The sequence below is a fragment of the Nomascus leucogenys genome, chromosome 17 (genome assembly GCF_006542625.1).
Source record: "Nomascus leucogenys isolate Asia chromosome 17, Asia_NLE_v1, whole genome shotgun sequence".
Taxonomy (NCBI): Eukaryota; Metazoa; Chordata; class Mammalia; order Primates; family Hylobatidae; genus Nomascus; species Nomascus leucogenys.
The window spans coordinates 70,345,787-70,366,863 of record NC_044397.1 but is presented as its reverse complement, the minus strand read 5'-3'; the positions used below and the strand labels follow the sequence as shown (position 1 = coordinate 70,366,863).

The 21,077-nt window shown below is 42.8% G+C and overlaps 1 protein-coding gene across 3 annotated transcripts in view; it reads left to right on the top strand.

Moving 5' to 3' along the window:
- Positions 1–16,920, top strand: part of NPSR1 (neuropeptide S receptor 1) — a 186,989-nt gene extending 170,069 nt beyond the window's left edge. For 2 of the 3 annotated variants that reach the window (XM_003279195.3, XM_012496688.2), the window contains 4 exons: positions 1,233–1,309; positions 11,823–11,909; positions 15,424–15,604; positions 16,506–16,920. In XM_003279195.3, the coding sequence (XP_003279243.1) occupies positions 1,233–1,309; positions 11,823–11,909; positions 15,424–15,604; positions 16,506–16,596 (436 nt within the window). In that variant the 3' untranslated portion in view covers positions 16,597–16,920. Of the gene's footprint in view, positions 1–1,232; positions 1,310–11,822; positions 11,910–15,423; positions 15,605–16,262; positions 16,358–16,505 lie in introns of those variants that run through there. The other variant, XM_030796830.1, reaches the window with a different exon arrangement.
- Positions 16,921–21,077: the final 4,157 nt, after the last annotated feature.

The following is a 21,077-nucleotide window of genomic DNA, read 5'->3' as shown; positions in this document are numbered from 1 at the left end:
GCTACTGCAAACTGAAGCTCTGATTTTTTTTTTTTTAACTAATAATTCTCAAGAGGGAAAATACGCAGTTTTAAAATAAAGCATTGCTTTGTCCCAAAGTTTTTAGTCAAGGTTCTTAATGTAGTCAAAATATCAAGTAATATTAAAGAAGAGAAGTTTTTATATTTATCAAAGAGTATCTAGGATACACAACTTGCTGACACTTTTGAATCATTAACACTTTGTTTTCCTGTTAGGTACAGATTAAATCATGTAAGAATTGGTGTGATATAGTGCAAAAAATAGGCAAAAAAAGAGGAGAAAGGAAATTAGTCTCCACTAATTTTCCAGCACTGTACTTGGCACTTTAAATATTGTCACATCTGATACTCAAAAAGTTCGAGAGGTCTGTATTGTTAACACCATTTTGTAGAACCTCAACTGAGGCTCAGTGTAGTAGTTATCTATTACTGCATTACAAATCACCACAAACCTAGTGACTTAAATCAAGATACGTTTGTTATCTCACAGTTTCTGTGGGTCAAGAATCTGGCCATAGCTTAACTGGGTCCTCTGCTCAGGCAAGGCAGCCATCAAGTTGTTTATCCACGGCAGGGGATCACCAGAGGCTGGACTGGGAAAGGCTCTTTTCCAAGCTCCCTTAGGTCCTTAGCAGAATTCATTTTCTTGCAGCGGGATTCATGGCACCTTGCTTTTTCAAAGCCAGCAATGGGTAGAGACACCAACAAGAGAGGCACTACATTCTATGTAATCAGTCCCATCCCCTTTGCCACATTGCACTGATTAGACGCAAGTCACCTGCTCTTCCCACACTAAAGGGGTGAGGATCAACAAAGCCCATGAATGCCAGAATCAGGGATCATAGATGTCACTAAAAGACTGTCTGAAGTCAGGACTATACAACAGGCAAGTAGTAGAGGAGACCCAAGTTTTTCTGACTCTAAGGCCTGTTTTTGGATTCTAATCACAACTCTCCCTCAAACCATTTGAGGAAACTGCATAACTTTACCAGGTCTTAGCCTCCTCACTTAAGAAAGAAGTAACTCCATCCAGTGGATCCTCATGGTCACTTTCAGATGTGATTCTATAAACAGCAAGTATAACAGGGCAGGCATGGTTAAAAGATCCGTCCCTTCACACCTCGCACTCGGGGAGGTGGGAGTGGTCTTCTCTGTGTCCTCACAGTAGGGATCCACCAGCCACTTTAATACTACCTTTGGTTCTTTCTGCAGCATCATGTATGGCATTGTGATCCGAACTATTTGGATTAAAAGCAAAACCTACGAAACAGTGATTTCCAACTGCTCAGGTAAGTCTCTACTCTGCATGGCCCAATTCTTTGCTAATTTGCTTCTCCAGAGGTTTTCTTCTAGCAAATGTGAGCTAGGGACTCCTTGATACACAAGCATACAGGATCATATCAGGACCCAGCCGGCAGACCAGACCCACCAAAGGCTGTCACAGGCAGGCTCTGTCTTCCCCCATGTGACCTCCCTGAAATCTAGGAGAGGGAAGGGGGCACTTTGGACCTGGCCAAGCTATGCCAGCAGAGAGTTAGCCTTTGACCTAGGATCCAAGGGTTACCCCAGCCTCAGGTCTGGCAAAGAAGCACCTTGGAGGACACAGATACGAAAAGACAGAGTGTCCAAGGAGGACATCACACCTTCAGCAAAGATGAGGATAGGCTTTTCTGATTGGCTTGAATTTTCAGATACATAAAGCTGCCATCTGTCCATAGAACAATCTTGGACCCTAAGCCAGTAAAGGCACGGTGGTCCATGCTTTCCCAGCTGACACACCAATTCAAACCAGATGAAGCCTAAGACCACCTACTACAACACTTCCCCAAATTCCTTCTCAGTAAACCTGAATGCAGAGCCCCTCATACGCAATAGACTCTGAGCCCTGGAAGCCTACCCTGCTTCCCAGGAAAACATTACTGGACCTGACCAAGATCAACCTGGAGAAAACACAGCAAACCAAGGGGCCAAAAGAAGAAAGGGCTTCTAGTTTTCTGTTGTTATAATGTGATAGCTCTGCAGAAGAAGACTGGCTCTGCTCAGCTTTCACACCCCTCCCATTCCTTGTGCACACACATACACACAACATAGGCTCATATACACAAATACACACACCTTCACACACTCAGTCTCACACACACTAACAATGCATACTCACACCTATATGCACTCACACAAGGACAACAAGCTATACCACAAATATCTGGAATAAGAAGAGCTACTTTCTGTTCCACATGTGCCACTAAGAGCTGTGCCACCTGGCAAAGTTATGTAATACCTGGGCTCCAAGAGGTTAAAATAAGGGGATAGACTGGATTCTCCCTAAGCCCCCCTCTTTTCAGACTGTGAGCTAACTTTTGTTGGACCAAGACAGAGCTTGTTTTCTCCCTCTTAAAGCTACTTTTTCGAATAAGACTGTGAGGCCACCAAGAGGATGCACAAGTATTATCAGGCACTGATAACCTGTGTCTCTTTCCCTAGAGGTGTGAGTGGAGACATATAAGTCTGGGTTCTTCACCTGAATTCAGTTCAATTCTTCTGTGCTCTTCTGCTTTTCAGGAGTGGTACAAGGGACTGGAAATGACAAACGAATGAATAGCATGTTTCCTGACTATAGGCAGCTTACAGTCTAGGCCTTTGGGTTTTCGCCCTGGCTACACAGTAGAATTGCCTGGGGAGCTTTTAAAATGCACCAAAACCCAGACACCGTTCCCTGAGAGATTCTGATTCACTCCATCTGGAGTGGAGCATGGACATTATTATTTCGGAAAAGCTCTTCAGGCATTTTTAATGTTCAACCAGGTTTGACAGTCTGCTCCAGTGAGACACAGAGTCATAGGTGGCTGACCTTCACACTGACTGACCAGTGTAACCAAGAGATGTGCTTAGGCTGCTTGGAAATTTTCAACCCACGAAGACCCAGTCATTCAGCTTGGGCCTAATTCCAGCCCCCATGCAGATCCTAGTGCTTCCCTTCCACTGGTACAGTGGTGCAGTCTCCACACCCTGGTTTTTCTGGAAGAGCAAAAGCAATCAGAGAGAATAAACACAAGTGAATTCATTCTATTCAGTGCAATTGGCTTTGATTAAAAGTTAGAATATTTGTCTGAAAAAAATTGGATGAAGGCATCCTTCCTCTATCAGGTATCAAATAAATGCAGTAAGTACTATAATTATAATACTAAAATCATTGAAAGAGAATTATATGGACAGGGAAATCCAACAGAACAGAAATGCTAAAGGAAACCTCAGGAATTTAGAATGTGATGAAGTATTTTAAACTAATAGAGAATTAGAAACTGTTTAATTACTAATGTTGAGACAACTGCCCATATGGAAACAATCGTATATTAGATTGTTGTATCGTATGCTACAAGGAAATACACTCCTTATGAAAGGAAGAACAAAAGATAGAATGAGGGAGAAAGAAAGAGTGACAGAGAAAGAGTGAGGAAAGAAAAGAAGAAAAGAAAGAAAAAGAAAGAAAGAAAGGAAAGAAAGAAAGAAAGAAAGAAAGAAAGAAAGAAAGAAAGGAAAGAGAGAAAGAAAGGAAAGAGAGAGAGAGGGAGGGAGGAAGGAAGGAAAGAAGGAAAAGAAAGAAAGGAAAGGAAAGATGGGGAGAGGAAGAGAGGCAGAGAGGGGGGAAAGAAAGAGAAAGAAAAAAATATAAGAAATATTGTTTATAATCATGAAAAACTGAAAAGATCTGAATATCCTACAATGAGGGAACTGAGTATAATAATTATATAGTCGTACAATTAAATATTACAGCTCTAAAAATTATTATATAGAGTGTACTTATTGCCATAGAAATATTTCTCCAATATATTACACTAAGAAAAAGAAAGCAGTATGGTATCCCTTTTATAGATACGTGCACATATTTTTACTTAGCAGAATATATATATGCCTGTATAGATAGATGATAGCTAGAGAGAGAGGGAGATGGAAAATATCAAGAAGCTAAGTGTTATCAATGTTATTGCAGTTATCTCTAAGAGGTCGAATTTTAGTTGATTTTTATTTTCTTCTATTTTCCACTTAGCCATATGTTAATTTTTCTACAATTACCTAAATCATACAATTGAAACAATAGCCCTGTGGCCCTTTAGCCTGAGTAAACAGCCAATATTATCCTAGATGTATATATGTATATTCCTTTTTTAAAACCATCAAGTCAGGCCCCTCAAAACATATATTTGCCATGCACTTCTCTGTATAAATGTCATGCTTAGACCCTCTAAGGCCCACTCAAAGCCATCGTCCACTCACCTCTCAACACAGACAGACAAGTCAGAGGGACAGAGGGAGCAGCTCCTGTCTGCCACTGCTAGGTCCTTTCCTTGTGTTCTTCCCTTTAACTCATTTCCTGTTTGCCCCATTTCACCCATGGCCCATTGCCCATTTCCCATTTAACCCATTTCCCGTTTGAGAATACTGCACAGGCAGTGTGTTGCACTTTTTTTCTAAACAGTAAATGGGTTAATCCACAACTCTTCGAGGTGGTGTTATTAACTGTCTCTCACAGAAGATAGGCTCAAAGGTTAAGCAGTTTGCTTGTTTTCACAGGTAGCATGTGACACAGCTGGTATTCAAATGCACACATATCAAATACACACATAAAGACAAGACTTTTTACAAATTAAAAACACAAACTCAGGGTCTTGGGTGTGGCTTCCTTTCCTGGACACTCCCTCCAGAGCTCTGTCTTCAGAGAGCTATTCCTACCTCATCTCCTGAAGGTTTTGTTTTGATATATTTAAAATCTAAAGGCTGAGTCATGACTGGCAGTGTGGAGACCAATTTTGTGGAGGTAGCCGAGGTCTTCCTGTACTTTCAGACGAGTCAGATTGGTGTAAACCCCTGTCTTGTGATTTCTGCCAATTCCGTGGGTCTAACATGCTCCTCCCTGCTTGTCCCTCTGAGCACTCACTCTCACTGTCTCACCTCCTACAGCTCTCCTGTTCCCTCCACAGCAGCACCGCCCTTGCTCACCACCTTCCTCAGCACACCTCCCCCCAGGGAGGCTGAGTTCCTGGCTCTCTCCAAAGTTTCCATGTCTCCTGCTACTACATATGCCAGTACTTGCACTCTTGGGCTCTCCTGACTTCCAGTCCTTGAAATTGTACAAAGCCACTTAGAGCTCTGTTTCCCACTGATATAGAGTATGCCATTACTCCCTCCCAAAGGTGGAAATGGCTACCGCCACTTTTTATTCTTTAATATAGTTTTATATCTCCATTATATCTATTTTTTAGTTACCGTTAGTGACCTCATCCCGAAATGAGGGCAGCTGGTATTCTCAAAAGCTTATATGCTCTCTATATCTTATTCGTAAATGGAACACAGTTGATTTCCCATCTGTCATTATAGCCAAGCAGCTCTGGAGTTGGCAGGTAAATGGGATCTCCAGCTAGGTCTGCATGCCAGGATTATTGCTCATCAACAAGGGGACATTAGCCATGATTAGTGTGAACAGAAGCTCACTTTGTAAACACTGGCTGAAAAACTCAAGCCATCCTTAGTGCGAGAACCACTCTTCTTGCTGACAAATATGTCTATTTTCTCCCAGTCAAAGGCTGACAGAAAGGAAAAGAAAAAGAATGGTATCATAAATTATCTAAAGACTTTCCCATAAACGAGCATGGAGGGCAAGACGTGGAGGAGATGGGGTTTCCAGTCCTGTATGTTATCTTTCATAAATGAGCATATTATTGATGTCCAGGAGGATTTACTTGTACAAACTAGAATATTTACCGCATGGGAGCAGGAGATTGGGCAAGTGTACCCATGGAACAGATAAATTTCTCGTTATAACTATGTCTAGCTATCATGGCTTGGTGGATATGATCCATGCTATATACAAATTCCATGTTTTTAATTAAATGAGGCATACTAGAGTGAAGAAAAAAAGCTGTGGATTAGGAATTGGGTTAGAGCCCCTATTCACTTTCTAGCTTAAAAAATTTAAGAGAAGCCCATTAACTGCTGTCCATATCAGCTTCTTCATCAGTAACTGAATAAAACGGCTTCTCTACAATTAACTACATTTAATAAAAGATGTGCCAGAAAAACATAAAGATACAAATAAATGAAGACTATGACATGTTCGTGGATAGTAAGGTTCAATATCGTAAAGACGTTGAATCTCCCCAGCTGATCTACAAGTTAATAAAGTTCCAATCAAAATTGAATTGAAACATTTTATTGAGCTTCACAAGCCTATTTTAAAATAGACAAGGAAAATTCAAGAGCCGTGAGTAGCCTAGACATTCCTAGAGATGCAGAACAAGGTAGAGAAAGTTTGGTTTACCAAATATTGAAATGCGCTGTAAAGTCAGAGTGCAGTATTGGCACAATAGACAAACGGAAACCTCAGTTTCCTTGCCACCTGCTGCCTGCCCACAAATCCAATGCTACATGTTTCAGGTTTTCATTAAGACAGCACTGCATATGAGGTACCAATCTCTACTTTAGAAGGGAAACACTAGCAGCTGTGTAAACCCAAAATATCAGTAGCCTTAACCACATAGAAGTTTATGTCTTAATTAAAATCCAGTTGGCAATAAAGACCAGAGGGAAAAGCATTGTTCCACAGTCATTCAGAAATTCAAGCAGGTGGAGATTCTGCCATGCTTAACAGAGGGCTGCTAAGGTACTCCTCAGCACCTCCCTCCAGCAGGCAGGGGCTGGGGAAGAGAGAGAGTGGAGGACTGCTCAGGAGAGGTATCTGAGCCAGGTTTGAGGTGGTAGACATTGACTCTTTCCAGCATCCCTTAGGCAGATCTTAGTCACATGACTACACACTGCTGGAAGGCAGGCTGGGAATTGTAGTCTAGTTGTGTGCCCTGGGGAAACAGGAATGGGTTTGGTGAACAGCTCATCTGTCTTTGCATAATTATTTTAGGCTGTCAGGGCTCCTGCTTCTGCCTCAGCTGAGGTGCTGAGGTACAGAAAGGGCTATCTGGTGGGTTAGGTGAAATCTTCTCATATCTAGCTACAATTTACAGTTGGCTCTGGGCTAAAAACCTCCTGAAAAGGAATGCAAAATACTTTCCTACTTGAAGGTTCAGAAATAATGCAGGCATGTCCAGCTAATGGGGAGAGAGGGAGCACTTCAGATGACAAGAAAGGGACAATAAGATCCCTGAATGTGAAAACATTCTGGAGAACACGGAGTCAGGCACAATGAGTGCCTTAAGGTCAAAGGGAAATGTAAGTTCTGGGTCACAGACGAACATTCCCACCTAACCACTCTAGCCACTTGTTGGCATCTAGGGAGGAAAACGCTGTGTGGGGGGCTAAAGAAGCTGAAACTCTTGGGAGTTCAAGAGAGTCTGCTGCAAGCTCCTGGAATAGCACAGTACAGAGGAGAGAGGCCATTCCCTTGCTTCCTGACAGAAGAACTTGGAGAGCAGGTATCCCCGGGAAGAGCAGCGGTGCTGAATAACCCACAGCCCAGGGACAGAACTGAGGCCCTAAGAGGTGGAGCAGAAGAGCAAAGCAACCGCCCAGGGTCAAGAGCAATAATGAAGAGGACTCACAATGTGGCTTTGAAGTGACTATGGCTGTGGAGCATCTGGTGCCCAGCTGGAGCCCCTCAAGAGGTAGTCATTGACAAAGAGGAGGTCTGGGTGAAGTGACCTGGAGCAGCCCAGGGCAGCTGCAGCGAGCCTAGAAAGCAGGATCCAGACAGCATCACCACAGAAGCACAGGCGGTGGCCTAGGTGGATCCTGGAACACTGAGACACCTCCTTGGGTCTCTCAGAAAAACTAGAGGGACAAAAACACCCTGGGAAGGAAATGACTGCAGTCCTGCAGCTAAACAGATGAGACCTAATGCGCTTAAAATACTGAACTGATGAGTTCAGGGGGTATTCAAGCTATATTAGTAAAGAGAATGTTACTGTTCAAAATGAATTTCAAGTTTTAAAAATTTTAGAAATCAGGAAAAACTGCTAAAAAAAAGTTGAAGTTTTTAAAAATCAGCCTAACATATACAAAGTTTCTAATATAGGAAGCATATTTATTTTTAAATATTGCCAGTTAGACTTCCTTGTTTCTAAACAAATCACCTGCACTCATTATAGGTCCACAGATGAATTCCCCCCACTACCTCCCAGGAAACAAGTCGGCTTCCATTTGAAATCCCAAGGTAGCAATTGCTCCCACTTCAGGTGCTCAGCCTGCATGAAGAATGGGTTCCCAGTCGCTCTGTAAGAGGCCTGTGGTCTTGGGAAGGTGAGGAGCCAGAAATGGCCATTTGGAGACCAAATTTTCAGCATGTGTCCCCATTAGGGTTATACTGTGGAACTAAAACAGTCCACATCAGTGTGCTTCTCCCAGTCCCAAATCGAATGGACATGCCACCTTCAGGCTACCCAAGTTATTAATGCACAGTGACAGCTGAATTTAACTGCTTTTCACTGTAGCTCAGCACCAAGGCCTGAGTAGAAATAATCCTTTTATCTCCCAATAAAGGAGAATTACCGACATTTTGTAGCTCAGCTCTCTCTGAAGGGCCATGTTTAGAAACTAGAGGCTTTGCATTTCCTGGAATGGTCAGATTAAAGATGCTTTCCACTGATCTCTGGGCAGGTAGACGATTATATTGTCACCCAGTTGCCCTGTGGGAAGCACTGCAGGTTTCCATTTTAAAGGGATTTCAGAGCACAAATGTCATTCTCGAAAACTTTTCTGAAAGACCAAGTTAGTCTTCAGAGCCATACTGTTTAGGGGCCAGCTGTTGCCTAGGAACAGCTAGTGGGGATGCTTTGAAAGAATATAATTTGGCCTGCTGTCTTCTTTATTTGCCCCCCATGGGTATAATCTCACCCAGATCATTTTCTGCTGTACATAATTCTTACACAGATAACAAACTTGTGTAATAGACAATCAAACGTAGTAATACCTTCTGTTCACTTCCATAAAGATGGCTCACCTTCCATCTGAAATACTGTTAAAGCTGCATTCATCTCAACGGATAAGACATCCAACATCCCAGCATGGGGCTTGGTTCCTTGAATATATTATTTTATGTTAATCTTCAAAGTAACTCTGTGAGTTTGGTGTTCTACGCCTCAATTTTTAAATGGGAGAACTGAAGCCGGGAACTTTAGACAATTTGCCTAAGATTACAAAGTTTTAGTAATTGGTAGAGATGGAGGATGCATTCCAATCTGATCTTAAAGCCTGTGTCCTTCCCAAGATCCCATCCTAGAAATCAAGGTTTCTCACCTTTGACACCTTTGGCATTTTGGACTGGATAATTCTTTGTTGTGGAGGCTGCCCTGTGCATTGAAGGATGTTTAGCAACATTCCTCGTCTCTGCCCACTAGACGCCAGTAGCACACATGCACACACAATTGTGACAATTAAAAATGTGTCCAGAGTTTGCCAAAAGTTCCCTGTAAAGCAAGATCACTCCCAATGGAGAATCACTGCTCTAAATGTTCCGAAGCATTTGCTTTCTTACAAGGCTGAGGTTTCGTGGTCCCATGAAATGCACAGAATAATTTGAAGACCCTAATAGTATTTAGGAGTGGCCTTACAGGGTATGCTTTAAGAAATATGAATTAATTATAATTAGCATTTTTTCTTTGTACCTAAAGAGCCCCTATTCCTGTTACTCTTGAAAATCATTTGTCCTCTGCAATGAGTAAATGTTCACACTGCAAAAACACGCAGAAACTTCAATGGCCTGCAGCCGCCTCAGGAGTTCAGCCCAAGCTCCTCAGAAAGACATTCAAGGCCTCCCCAGTTTGCCTTCAGTTCTCTTCTCCACTCTCAAACCCCACGCATTTGTAGGCTACAGCCAAGCAATATGACTCACTGTGGTTAAAACGCATCCTACATTTTCTTGTTCCATGTCTTGGCTGAGGATGTTCACTCTCTGCCTCCCACCCCTCCTAATCCCACGCTGCACCCCGCCTTTGTCTTGGAATCCTTCTTATGTCATTTGAGTTCACTTGATGCTCTCTGCATCTCCCACACAGCCTCCCCAGCAAAGTGGTGGAAGGATGGGTCTCTCCTCTGTCCACAGTTGGTTTCTATCTGTCTTAGTCCATTTTCTGCTGCTATAACAGAATACCACAGACTGGGAAATTTATTTTTTAAAAAAGAGATTTATTTGGCTTATGGTTCTAGAGGCTGGGAAATCCAAGAGCAGGGCACTTGCAACTGGCAAAGTTCATCCCATGGCAGAAAACAGAGGGCGAAAGCGAGCACACAAGACAGAGAGAAAGTCAAGCCAAACTCATCCATTCCATCAGAAGCCCACTTCCACAATAACATAATAATAGCAATAATCCATTCATAAGGTCCAAGCCCTGGTGGCCTAATCACCTCTCAAAGGCTCCACCTCCCGATACTGTTACAATGACAATTAAATTTACACATGAGTTTTCGCAGGGACATTCAAACCATAGTAGCATCTCGCTCATCTCAACCAGTTTTATGGAGAGTGTGTGATCTTTCATGCTGGACTGAAAATTCTTGGAGAACAAGTACTATATTTCAGCCCTTCTAGTCAGTACTTATCTCTTAGCAGATGTGCTATACTTGTGGGGTTGGGCTAGATCAGATTGGAGGTGGGATTGAATGAATATTGCAAAGGTAAACATCTGACTGGTTTCCATGGGTATTAAAATAAATTTCAAATGTGAGAGCTGGGCAGTGCAGTGAAGACAATGGAGCACAGCAGTTTGCCTTTCTAGTGCACAACTGCCCTACTCCATGTGACTTTGATGCACTGAGTGGGTCTCTGACCAGGGCCACCACTAGGGTTGTGCCCATTGAGCCCCACTGGGTGGCTCCTGGCTGAGAGGTGTGTGGGGCTGGCATTCTCTTCATATTTCCCTCACTAAGTGTGTGCCCTAGGCAGGCCTGTGCTTATCAGAGGAAGGGCCCCTTTTCTGAAACTTCACAAAGGTGGCATATGGGCTGGTGGAAGCCCTGACAGTAAAAACTCTTCCATGAGGAAAGGGACACCACATCTGACATTTTCATCCCCAAATGTACAGGTAATCACTCCTTTAACTAAGGCCTATTGCACTGGATCCTGCCTAGCCTAATCCTATCTCTTTGTTTTACCACTGCTTGACTAATGAGAGGTGGTTATTGATTCATTCAACATATTTGTGTTAGTCATTGAATATGTGTATAGGCTACAGGAGTGCAAAAAATAAAGCCCATGTCCCCATCAAACTTGTATTCTAGTAGATTCTTATATTCACCCCTCAGCGTTCACCATCAGACAACAGCCCACATATGAAAAAAATGTATATCCAAGCTCCTATTTTGGAGAGTTCTGATATCCCTGGCTTGAGCTTTTCTTGAGAGTGTTTTTTTTTTTTTTTTTTTTTTTTTTTTTTATTTTGACGAATGTATTTGTCTGGGGCAACTATTTTAGAAAGTAACTTTGCCTAGGTTGCTAAAGTGGCCGCATGGGTGTCTCAGCATAACCAGGGCTCAGAGAGTAGCACTCCTCAGGGAAGGCCTCAGCTCCTGCATGGTCACATGGTCTAATTTCAGCTACAGCTGTTCAGGCCATCTGACCAAGTCTCTTGAGAGAGTCTGAGCATTCCATACCATTTGCATATAATATTAAGGTGTAAACTGAGCATTCTCCAGAAACCAGCCCAGAACCATCTTTAATCTAAAAATTTCCAAGGAAGGCCATCTGGGCATAAATGCACAGGATATAAGTGAAAACTGGGGTCTAACCTTTAATGTTCCTATTGGCAGAAACAGAAACTCACATCTTGAAGACTTCCTCTTACTATGCCCCTCTCGTATCTACAGATGGGAAACTGTGCAGCAGCTACAACCGAGGACTCATCTCAAAGGCAAAAATCAAGGCTATCAAGTATAGCATCGTCATCATTCTTGGTAAGCAATGTCCCTCCTTGAGCTGTAAAGTGGTATGAACATCCCAAAAGCAAGTTTGCTCCTGGGACCTGGTGGCAGAAAGGAATTTGCCAACGGGCACTTCTACATTGGTCTGTTTGGAAAGGAATGTGTGAAACTCATCAGCCCATTCATGGTTCCTTCAAGGGCTGACATTTGGTTCCTAATCCCTCTCCTTATGAATACAGCTGCCTGCCAAGGCTATGGGTTGAATAATTTGGAGAAAATCTGATTAGGACCTAACTAGCTGAAGCAGATGCTCACATCACCAGCTAACTCAGTCACTTCCTTTAAGACATACTCTTCCCCAGGGCTGGGGTTCATAGGCAAAAAGAAGATAGAAGTGCCTTTCCACCTTATCTGAATATTTAATGTTAGGTTCACTACAAATTTCTCCCTTATGGCACCTTACCTGCCCTTCCACCCTCCTGTCTTCTGCCCTTTCCTTTTCCTTTCTCTCTACTCTTAAGACTCATAAAGTCGCCTTGTACTATTTCCTGTCTGAAATACTCTGCTCTCCGGTGGTGCCCTGGCTTACTTCCCAACCTCATTTGTTCCCCAACAACGCCACCTCCCTGAGGGCTCCTTGATAAGTCTTTTTAAATATCCTTTTTCTAGTCTTTACTCTGCCTTATTTTTCTTCTTGGTTCTACCTCACACTATAGGATATAGATTGATTTTCTTATAGTCTGTCTCCCCTGTTGGGGTAATAAATCTATGAGGGCAATGACTTTGGCTTTTGTGTTACTTATATCATCACCAAGACCTAAAATAGGGTCTCCTACACACTGCTCAATTAACATTTGTTGAATGAAAGAATGAATGAATGAATGAATGAAACTATGCAAGAAGGAAAGGGATTTGTGCTATTTTCTTTTTTATTTAGCTTAAATATCCCCTCCTTGCCCCTCTGGTAGCTCTTGAAGCTCCGAGGAAGCATAGATCTTCCATCAGCTGCATGTCAAAGCACCAGAACAGTCTTCTCACCTTTCTGAAACGCAACTGCAAAATGCCAAACAGACCACACGCAGCATGACTCAGCCAGCAGGACGTAGGCACAAAACAACACTGCAGGCGGAACTGGGATAAAACATATACAACCCACCAGGGCTCAAAAACTTTCTCAGAGGCTTCTGAAGTAGATCAAAGACTCCTCTGTCTTCTCAGATAGTCAGAACCACAGATGCACGTTCCCTGGATGTTGAGTTAGAAAATGTATGTTTACAAGTGTGTCCCAGAACCAGCATAGCCCTTTGTCATCAGCAACCATACTCCAAGGCCCTGTGGGATCCCTTCCGTCAGCAAGCAGGGACATTCTCTAGAGGGTCAGCAAATATTGACAGCCCTATCAGACCAAAAGGGCCTTTTCTGTAGCAAACACTTTGTAATGTCCATTTTCCACCTTGAAATAAAATGCCTACTTATACTACCTACCATGATAATTAAAACATTAATATATTGCCCAAAAAATAATATAAAGGAGGAATAAGAAAATAATGTAAAATAAAATAATACTATTTTTATTAATTAAAATTTATACCAATTTTAATGTGTAAAAACATAAGCACAGCTACACTAGAAGAATAATGAAGTAGTCACACCTACACCTTGACATAATAACAGCCACAATGAAAACCAATACAGGTGTATTTTCATGGAGACATAAAAAAATGTAAGCGGTATTACTGTCAGTGACTTGATTTTCTGAGCCGGCAAAAAGAAAAAATCCTTGTAAAATTTTGAATTAAACAAAGTAATCTTTCCTCCATTTACAACAGAATTGCATTTCTACAAATTTCAATATTTATTTAAAATATCTGTGTTTATGTGTAAAACAAAGTCAGGTTTCTAGACTGGGATAACTATACAGAGGGTTCTCCTCTACATGAATGGGCATTCAAAGTAGATACAAATCTTTGCTGGCTGGGCTGCGTGTACCATGCCAGAGAACTGGTATCACTGTGAAAACCAGAATCCTCCAACCCGACTTACACACACATGCAAACACCCAAGCACACAAGGCCATTTGCCCCCTTAGTGCCCCAAATACTGTTCAGGGCCAGTGTTTGTGTTAATTAACCAGAATCCAGAACACTTAGTGGGTTTTGTGTTTGAATTGCTCCCCTTTAATACATTGCCAAGGTCTGGGGTCGAGAGGGGACCCATGAGTCAGTTTATCATTCCAAAATTCCCAACAAGTTACAGAATCCACATTACAGAGTTATGGCGGAAAGCTTGTCCCTGCATGCAGACAGCCAAGGAAGCCAAACTTCTACTCTGAGAAAAAATTCTATGGATGAGAAAGTGGGAGAAGGAGTGGAGAATTTATGGCAAGAAAATGAGAGATGCGTGTATTTCCAGTCAACTTATGAGTGTTTAGCTCTGTGTCGTAGTCTGTGCTCTCCAGAGGAAAATGAGAGAGAGAGAGCGTGCTTTATTAGAAGGAATTGGCTCAGGTGATTACTGAGGCTGAGAATTCCCAAGCTGTGCAGTTGGAAGCTGGAGACCCAGGAAAGCCAATGGTGTAGGTTCTAGTCCAAGTCTGAGTCCAAAGGCCTGAAAACCAGGAGAGTGGATGGTGTACATTTCAGTTTGATTCCAAGTGTGAAGGCAGGAGAAGACCAATGTCTTAGCTCAAAGACAGGCAAGCAGAGTGAATCTTCTCTTACTTAACCTTTTTCTATGACTCAGGCCTTCAACAGGTTGGATGCGGCCCACAAACAGGGGAGGGCAATCTGCTTTTCTTACTCTACCAGATCAAATGTTACTGTCCTCCAGAAACGTCTTCATACGCAGTCAGAATAGCATTTAACCTAATATCTGAGTGCTCCGCAGCCCAGTCAAGTAGTCTCAAAATTAACCGTCACATCTGAATCCCCACCTTTCATCCATTTCTTTTGAGAATTTGGAGCCAAATAAACTGGTGTCTCACACATACCAATGGATTTAGAGAAGGGTATAGTGTAGGTGTTTTCTGGAGAGGCCAACTTAGGGGTGAAAGAGAACACTGTCATTAAAGTGGGGTGTGCTTAGAAAATATTGTGATCACCCCTTCTCCCTGACATAACCTAAAACCAGCAGTCACTCTGTGGTCAAAATGCTTCCTGTTCTTCTGTCTTTTCCTAGAGAGTCTTCAAAGTATTTTGCTGTTTTTTCCTGATCCCTGTGTTTGATGAGAGGCTATGGCCATAGTCACTTCTTCCTGGGGTTTCTATAAAAAATCCACAGCAGTAGAAATTTGACCCTTCTTTACAGATAGAGAAGCTCTACGACCTTTGCTCAGTTTTAGGAACATGTCTGTAAGATGTGTCCATATGTATGTGTGTATGTGTTTAAGTGAATATGACATCAATGCTCCAAACAGCATCAAACTCCAATATTTCTGAGAAATTCCAGGTCCCAAAGAACCTCCCAGGTAAAAGTCCAGTCAGGACCAACCAAAAGAGACCCCTCAACTGCTACCTGCTATGATGCTAATGGCTCTCTTCTCCCCCAGCCTTCATCTGCTGTTGGAGTCCATACTTCCTCTTTGACATTTTGGACAATTTCAACCTCCTTCCAGACACCCAGGAGCGTTTCTATGCCTCTGTGATCATTCAGAACCTGCCAGCATTGAATAGTGCCATCAACCCCCTCATCTACTGTATCTTCAGCAGCTCCATCTCTTTCCCCTGCAGGTAAGGGGAGCTCTTGCATGGGTCAGACACACTGATGGCCATTGCACTGGGATTCCGCCAACATGTGGGTTTCTCGTGTCCAAACTCTCCAGCAGGTTACAGAATCCCCCTTTTATAGATGAGAGGCTTGAGAGTCAGAAAGATTCCACTAACATGGCTGATTCAAACCCTGGCCCAGGCCACAGCTGATGTGCTTTTTCCTATACCACAACACCTCCTATAGAAACCGTCTTAATCATGACACATCTAGAAGACCTTGCTTTTGTTCAAAGCATCTTCACATGAATTGCCTCAATACAATTCTGTGACAATAATAGGACATGGAGCCTTATTACCATTTTACAGATAAACAAAGTAAGTCTTACATGGTTAATGACATCATTGAGGTTATATGAATAATTAGCAGAGCTGAAATTAAATCCCTCCCACAGTTATTGTCATTCTTCTGTTTTTCTGCTGTTTTTTAGCTGTTTTCCTGCATAAGCCACAGAGGGTAGGTGGAGAATTCCATAGGAGATACAAGAGGAGAACGATTTAAGTCTTGGGCTTAATGCCAGTGGTTGAAGTTTATATCTTGCCATTGCTTATTTGTAGCAATGTGTGACCTTGGGCAAGTTATTTAACATCTATAAACCTCAGCTTCTTCATCTGTAAAACGGGGCTAATGGCAGTGTCTACCTGTTGGCCTATGATGTCTCTGTCCTCTGGGCTCTGGTGCTGACCAGTGAGAAGGAGAGCTGTGAGTCATGGTGAAGGAAGGTCAGGGTATTACATGTAAAGTGCCTGGCACAGTTGTCTGATCTTTAATACATTTTTCATAACTATTGTCTCTTAACATGTCTACTTGCCTTTTCATTAGGTCAAATTATTTCCCTCCCTGCTTTATTTTGACTTTCTCCAGGGAGCGAAGATCACAGGATTCCAGAATGACATTCCGGGAGAGAACTGAGAGGCATGAGATGCAGATTCTGTCCAAGCCAGAATTCATCTAGATCCTAGGGCAGTGCCAGTGCTAGGCTGAGCACCATCAGCTCTCCCAGGTCCTTATCACCTGCTTGGGCACGTGCATAGAACCGGAGCCAACTTCACCCCACCCTCTTCATCACCTGGGAGATGCACAAGACAAATGTTCAAATGAGTGCATGCACTGCATTAAGTATTGGCCAACACGAACTCCCCAGTTATTCATGCCAGCCAGGAAGGAAACGCTTTCCCTCCCCACCATTCCCAGCCCTCCTTCCCACTGACCAGCACCTGAACCCAGTGAACACAGGCATCAGTGGTCCAGGGTCCTGGCTTGGAGCCAGTGAGTAGACAGGCAAGCAGAGGGGACAAAGGTAGCTGGGTTATACATGAATATTCTCATTACAATAGAAGAAAATAAAAGACTTAATTAAGCCTATACTTTTCCCCCAGTTTTGGATTAGAGGTTCAGTGCTTGTAGCCAAGAAAGTGTTTGTCCTTGAAATGCCAACAAATTCATTTCCAGGCATTGGCGCTTTGCACCTCTTCTGCAGATAGCCTCGGTTTGCAGATGGGTGTGCTGGCAGCAGCCAACTGCATCTCCTATTCCATCAACAAACGATTTGTGGAAAGGGCATGCTGCTGGCCCTCTAGAACAAGGTGAAATGAAGGGATACTGATTCTGATAGAAAACAAGTTGTGTTAAAAAGCCATGAGCCCCTGACTTCCAGCGTCTGAGAGCTGGTCCCTAGAACACACATGTCCCCGAGGCTTTTTTTTTTTTTGACAGAGTCTCACTCTGTCGCCCAGGCTGGAGTGCAGTGGTGCGATCTCGGCTCACTGCAAGCTCCACCTCCCGGGTTCATGCCATTCTCCTGCCTCAGCCTCCCAAGTAGCTGTGACCACAGGTGCCCGCCACCACCCCCGGCTAATTTTTTGTATTTTTAGTAGAGACAGGGTTTCACCGTGTTAGCCGGGATGGTCTCGATCTCCTGACCTCGTGATCTGCCCACCTTGGCCTCCCAAAGTTCTGGGGTTATAGGCATGAGCCACCGTGCCGGCCTGTCCTTGAGGCTTTCTAAGACCCCTCACTCTGTATTTAACACTTGGGCCGCTCTGGGCTCCATTCCTCACACCTCAAGGACAAGTCTTCCTGTTTTTAAATCCCTGAACCCTCTCTTTAGTTAGGAGCTAGGTTCCTGCGGCTTTTCCAGGCTTAATGTTTCTCTAAGCTCTTTATCGTTTTTGCCTGTCACAGCCTTTGTCTAGCACCTCGGTTGGGAAGTGCTGGTGGGGCTTATTTTGACAGATCTGGAGTTTGGTACTTATGAGCATAATCCAAGTGAAATATGACTAAATGTTTTCTCGTCAATTTCTCCTATCAGATTTTTCCACAAGTGGAAGTGAAATAATTTCATTTGATCATATATACATCCCACCCAGGGCTCCGGGATGCACGTGAGCCCTTATTTTAGCTTCACGTATATTCTTGACATTAAAATCTCCTTGGCAAAATCCTCCTTCCCAGAATTATTCAGAGCTTAAATCGGTTTTTTTTTTTTTTTGGCATACTGCTAGTGGAGTCATTAAATCGTTCAGTATATTTTAATAGCACTCCATTCCTCATTATGGTGTCAACTCAAAGTCTGCATGTTTAAGGTCATGTGGGCTTTTTTTTTTTTTCATAAACTCTTTTCAATTCGATCTGACCTTAGGGAAAGTATCTCTTTAGGAGGAAATCAGACTCCTCACTCACCATCTCTCAGAGAATTATTCTCTGAATTTGAGGAGGCTAAATAATCTAGTTTTATTTCTACACAACAGTTTTGAAGGCTGCCTCTTTCTCTGTCCAATCAGCTAAACTTGAGCAACTCTGGAAGCTTTGAGCAGTTGAGAAATGCTTTTCAACATTTCACTTTAAATCAAGATGTGCCACAGAAGACCCACAGAACTGTTGCTAAAATAGCTGCCTGCACAGGAGCCAATTAGCAGAGCAAAATCTGGCAGATGTCCTACATGGCAAAACAGGAGGACCAGGTTCTCTTGACAGATGCTTTCAATCTTTGTCAAGTCTGGTCTGCAAAATACATTACACGCCTACCTCACCCATCAGTAGAGTCTCAAAGTGAAGGAGAGAGTGGAGTGAGGGGCGTTGTGATCTGTAGAAACTGTGAACATGATTTTTTAGTTGTTGTGGTGCTGTCTCTCTCATTTCCTGAGAAGACTGGAGATCAGTAAGATAACGGTACAGGTTGCTGCAGGATAATCTACCATTTAAATGAAACTTGCTTTATATTGGTATGGATTCTGGAATTGTCATTTCCATGTATTTGCTGAGCTTGGGGAAACATGATTTAAGCATTATGAAAATATTGGTAATTGGCCGGGCACAGTGGCTCACGCCTGTAATCCCAGTACTTTGGGAGGCTGAGGTGGGTGGATGATGAGGTCAGGAGATCGAGACCATCCTGGCTAACACACAGTGAAACCCTGTCTCTACTAAAAATACAAAAAAAGTAGCCGGGCGTGGTGGCTGGCACCTGTAGTCCCTGCCACTCACGAGGCTGAGGCAAGAGAATGGCATGATCCCGGGAGGTGGAGCTTGCAGTGAGCCAAGATCACGCCACTGCACTCCAACCTGGGTGAGAGAGCGAGACTCCACCTAAAAAAAAAAAAAAAAAAAAGAAAGAAAGAAAGGAAGAAAACACTGGTAATTAATAGTCCTATGACCTTGAACAAATCATTTCACACCTCTGGGCATCAATGGTTTCATCTGCAAGATGCGGACAAAATCAGGCTGGAGCAGAGGATCTTGGTGGTTCCTCCCAGACACAGGGAGGAATCTCTGAGATTGGGTCCAGAAACTGAGAGTTTCTGGAATTCTTTCCCCAGGGGACTAATGACTCAGTGACTTAATGCTGAGTCATTTGCCCTTTAGAGGTGTGACTTCCCTATCTATCACTATGAATGCAGAGAAATATCATTTCCCAACTGAGAAATGCAGTTTGAGCTCTTGGAGAAAATTAGAAGCTTAGTGCTGTGACGTTACTGTTTGTAGCCTTTGATGCCCATGTGGAATCAGAGAAGCCAGCAGGATGATACCTAAAATAAAGGTGCTTACTTCCTGCACCAAGATGTCAAAAAGTCTACGGTTACATTATTGCATGGCATCAGGGACAGGAGAAAGTTTAGGAGAGCCAGAGTAGGTGTGCTTACTATATTCAGCCATACTATAGAAAATAAGTGTCTATACTTTACTGAACTAAATTAAATATGAATGGTAAAAACTTCTCTACTTGCAGGGTGCGTGTGGAACATAATTTAGTTGAAGTTTACTTTCACTAAGCAACATCTCCCACCTTTTCCCCCAGAAAATGATAACACCTTTTTAATGACTTTCATTTGTGGATAATCATGAGAAAAAAGTGGCCCTTTTAATCAGCCCAACACGCAGCTTAAACTTCCTAGCTTTGTTTGGAAAATTCTGTATACTCATATACAGAAATGACTTTGCCTCTTCCAACTGCATTCACAGCGTCAATCAGAAAAGGCCACAAGCCTGAGTCTGAGAGAAAAAAGGAAAACAAAAATATCTTTAGCAGGAAATAAAGTGATTCTGCTCTTCTAGAATTATCTTAGGTGAGCTACAGACCTGCTGGCAACTCTAATTTTTTCGTCATCATTTGAATATACCTTATCTTATATGCAGATCGACTAGTGTTCCCTGAAGCTTTCCAATTGCATTTAATTGAAGGGAGAGGGCCGTAACTGTTTAGGTGCCAATCTGTGTTTTTGGAAACGTGAAAAACCCATGCCTCATTTCTCTGCAATTGCATTTTAAGAATACATTATTCACAACAGGGCTGGTCCAGTTAACATTTTAAAAGTGCAATTCCAGGCTTACAGAATGTTAAAGTGGCTGGAGTCTTATATCATCTGGTCTCATGGTTTTCAGATTGCTCGGAGACTCCAAAGCTGTTCCAAGGAGGTGACTCAATATTAATATTTTTACACGGCCGGGCATGGTGGCTCACACCTGTAATCCCAGCACTTTGGGAGGCCAAGGAGGGCAGATCACCTGAGGTCAGGAGTTCGAGACCAGCCCGGTCAACATGGTGAAACCCCGTCTGTACTAAAAATACAAAAATTAGCCGGGTATGGTAGCGGGCCGCCTGTAATTTCAGCTACTTGGGAGGCTGAGGCAGGAGAATCACTTAAACCCGGGTGAAGGAGGTTGCAGTGAGCCGAGATCGCATCATTGCACTCCAGCCTGGGCAACAAGAAGGAAACTCTGCCTGAAAAAAAAAAAAAAGAAAAAAGAAAAATTCTTACACACAACAATAGCATAGAAATCGAAACGCGACTAAATGTAGTTAAATAGTTTCAAGTTCCTTGAATTATCTTGCATGCAAAATGTGGATTAAGATTAGTCATTGATACACCAAGAATGCATGTTACAATTTCAGGGTCACCACTAAAATAATAGAAATGCAAAAACATATATCTTTCA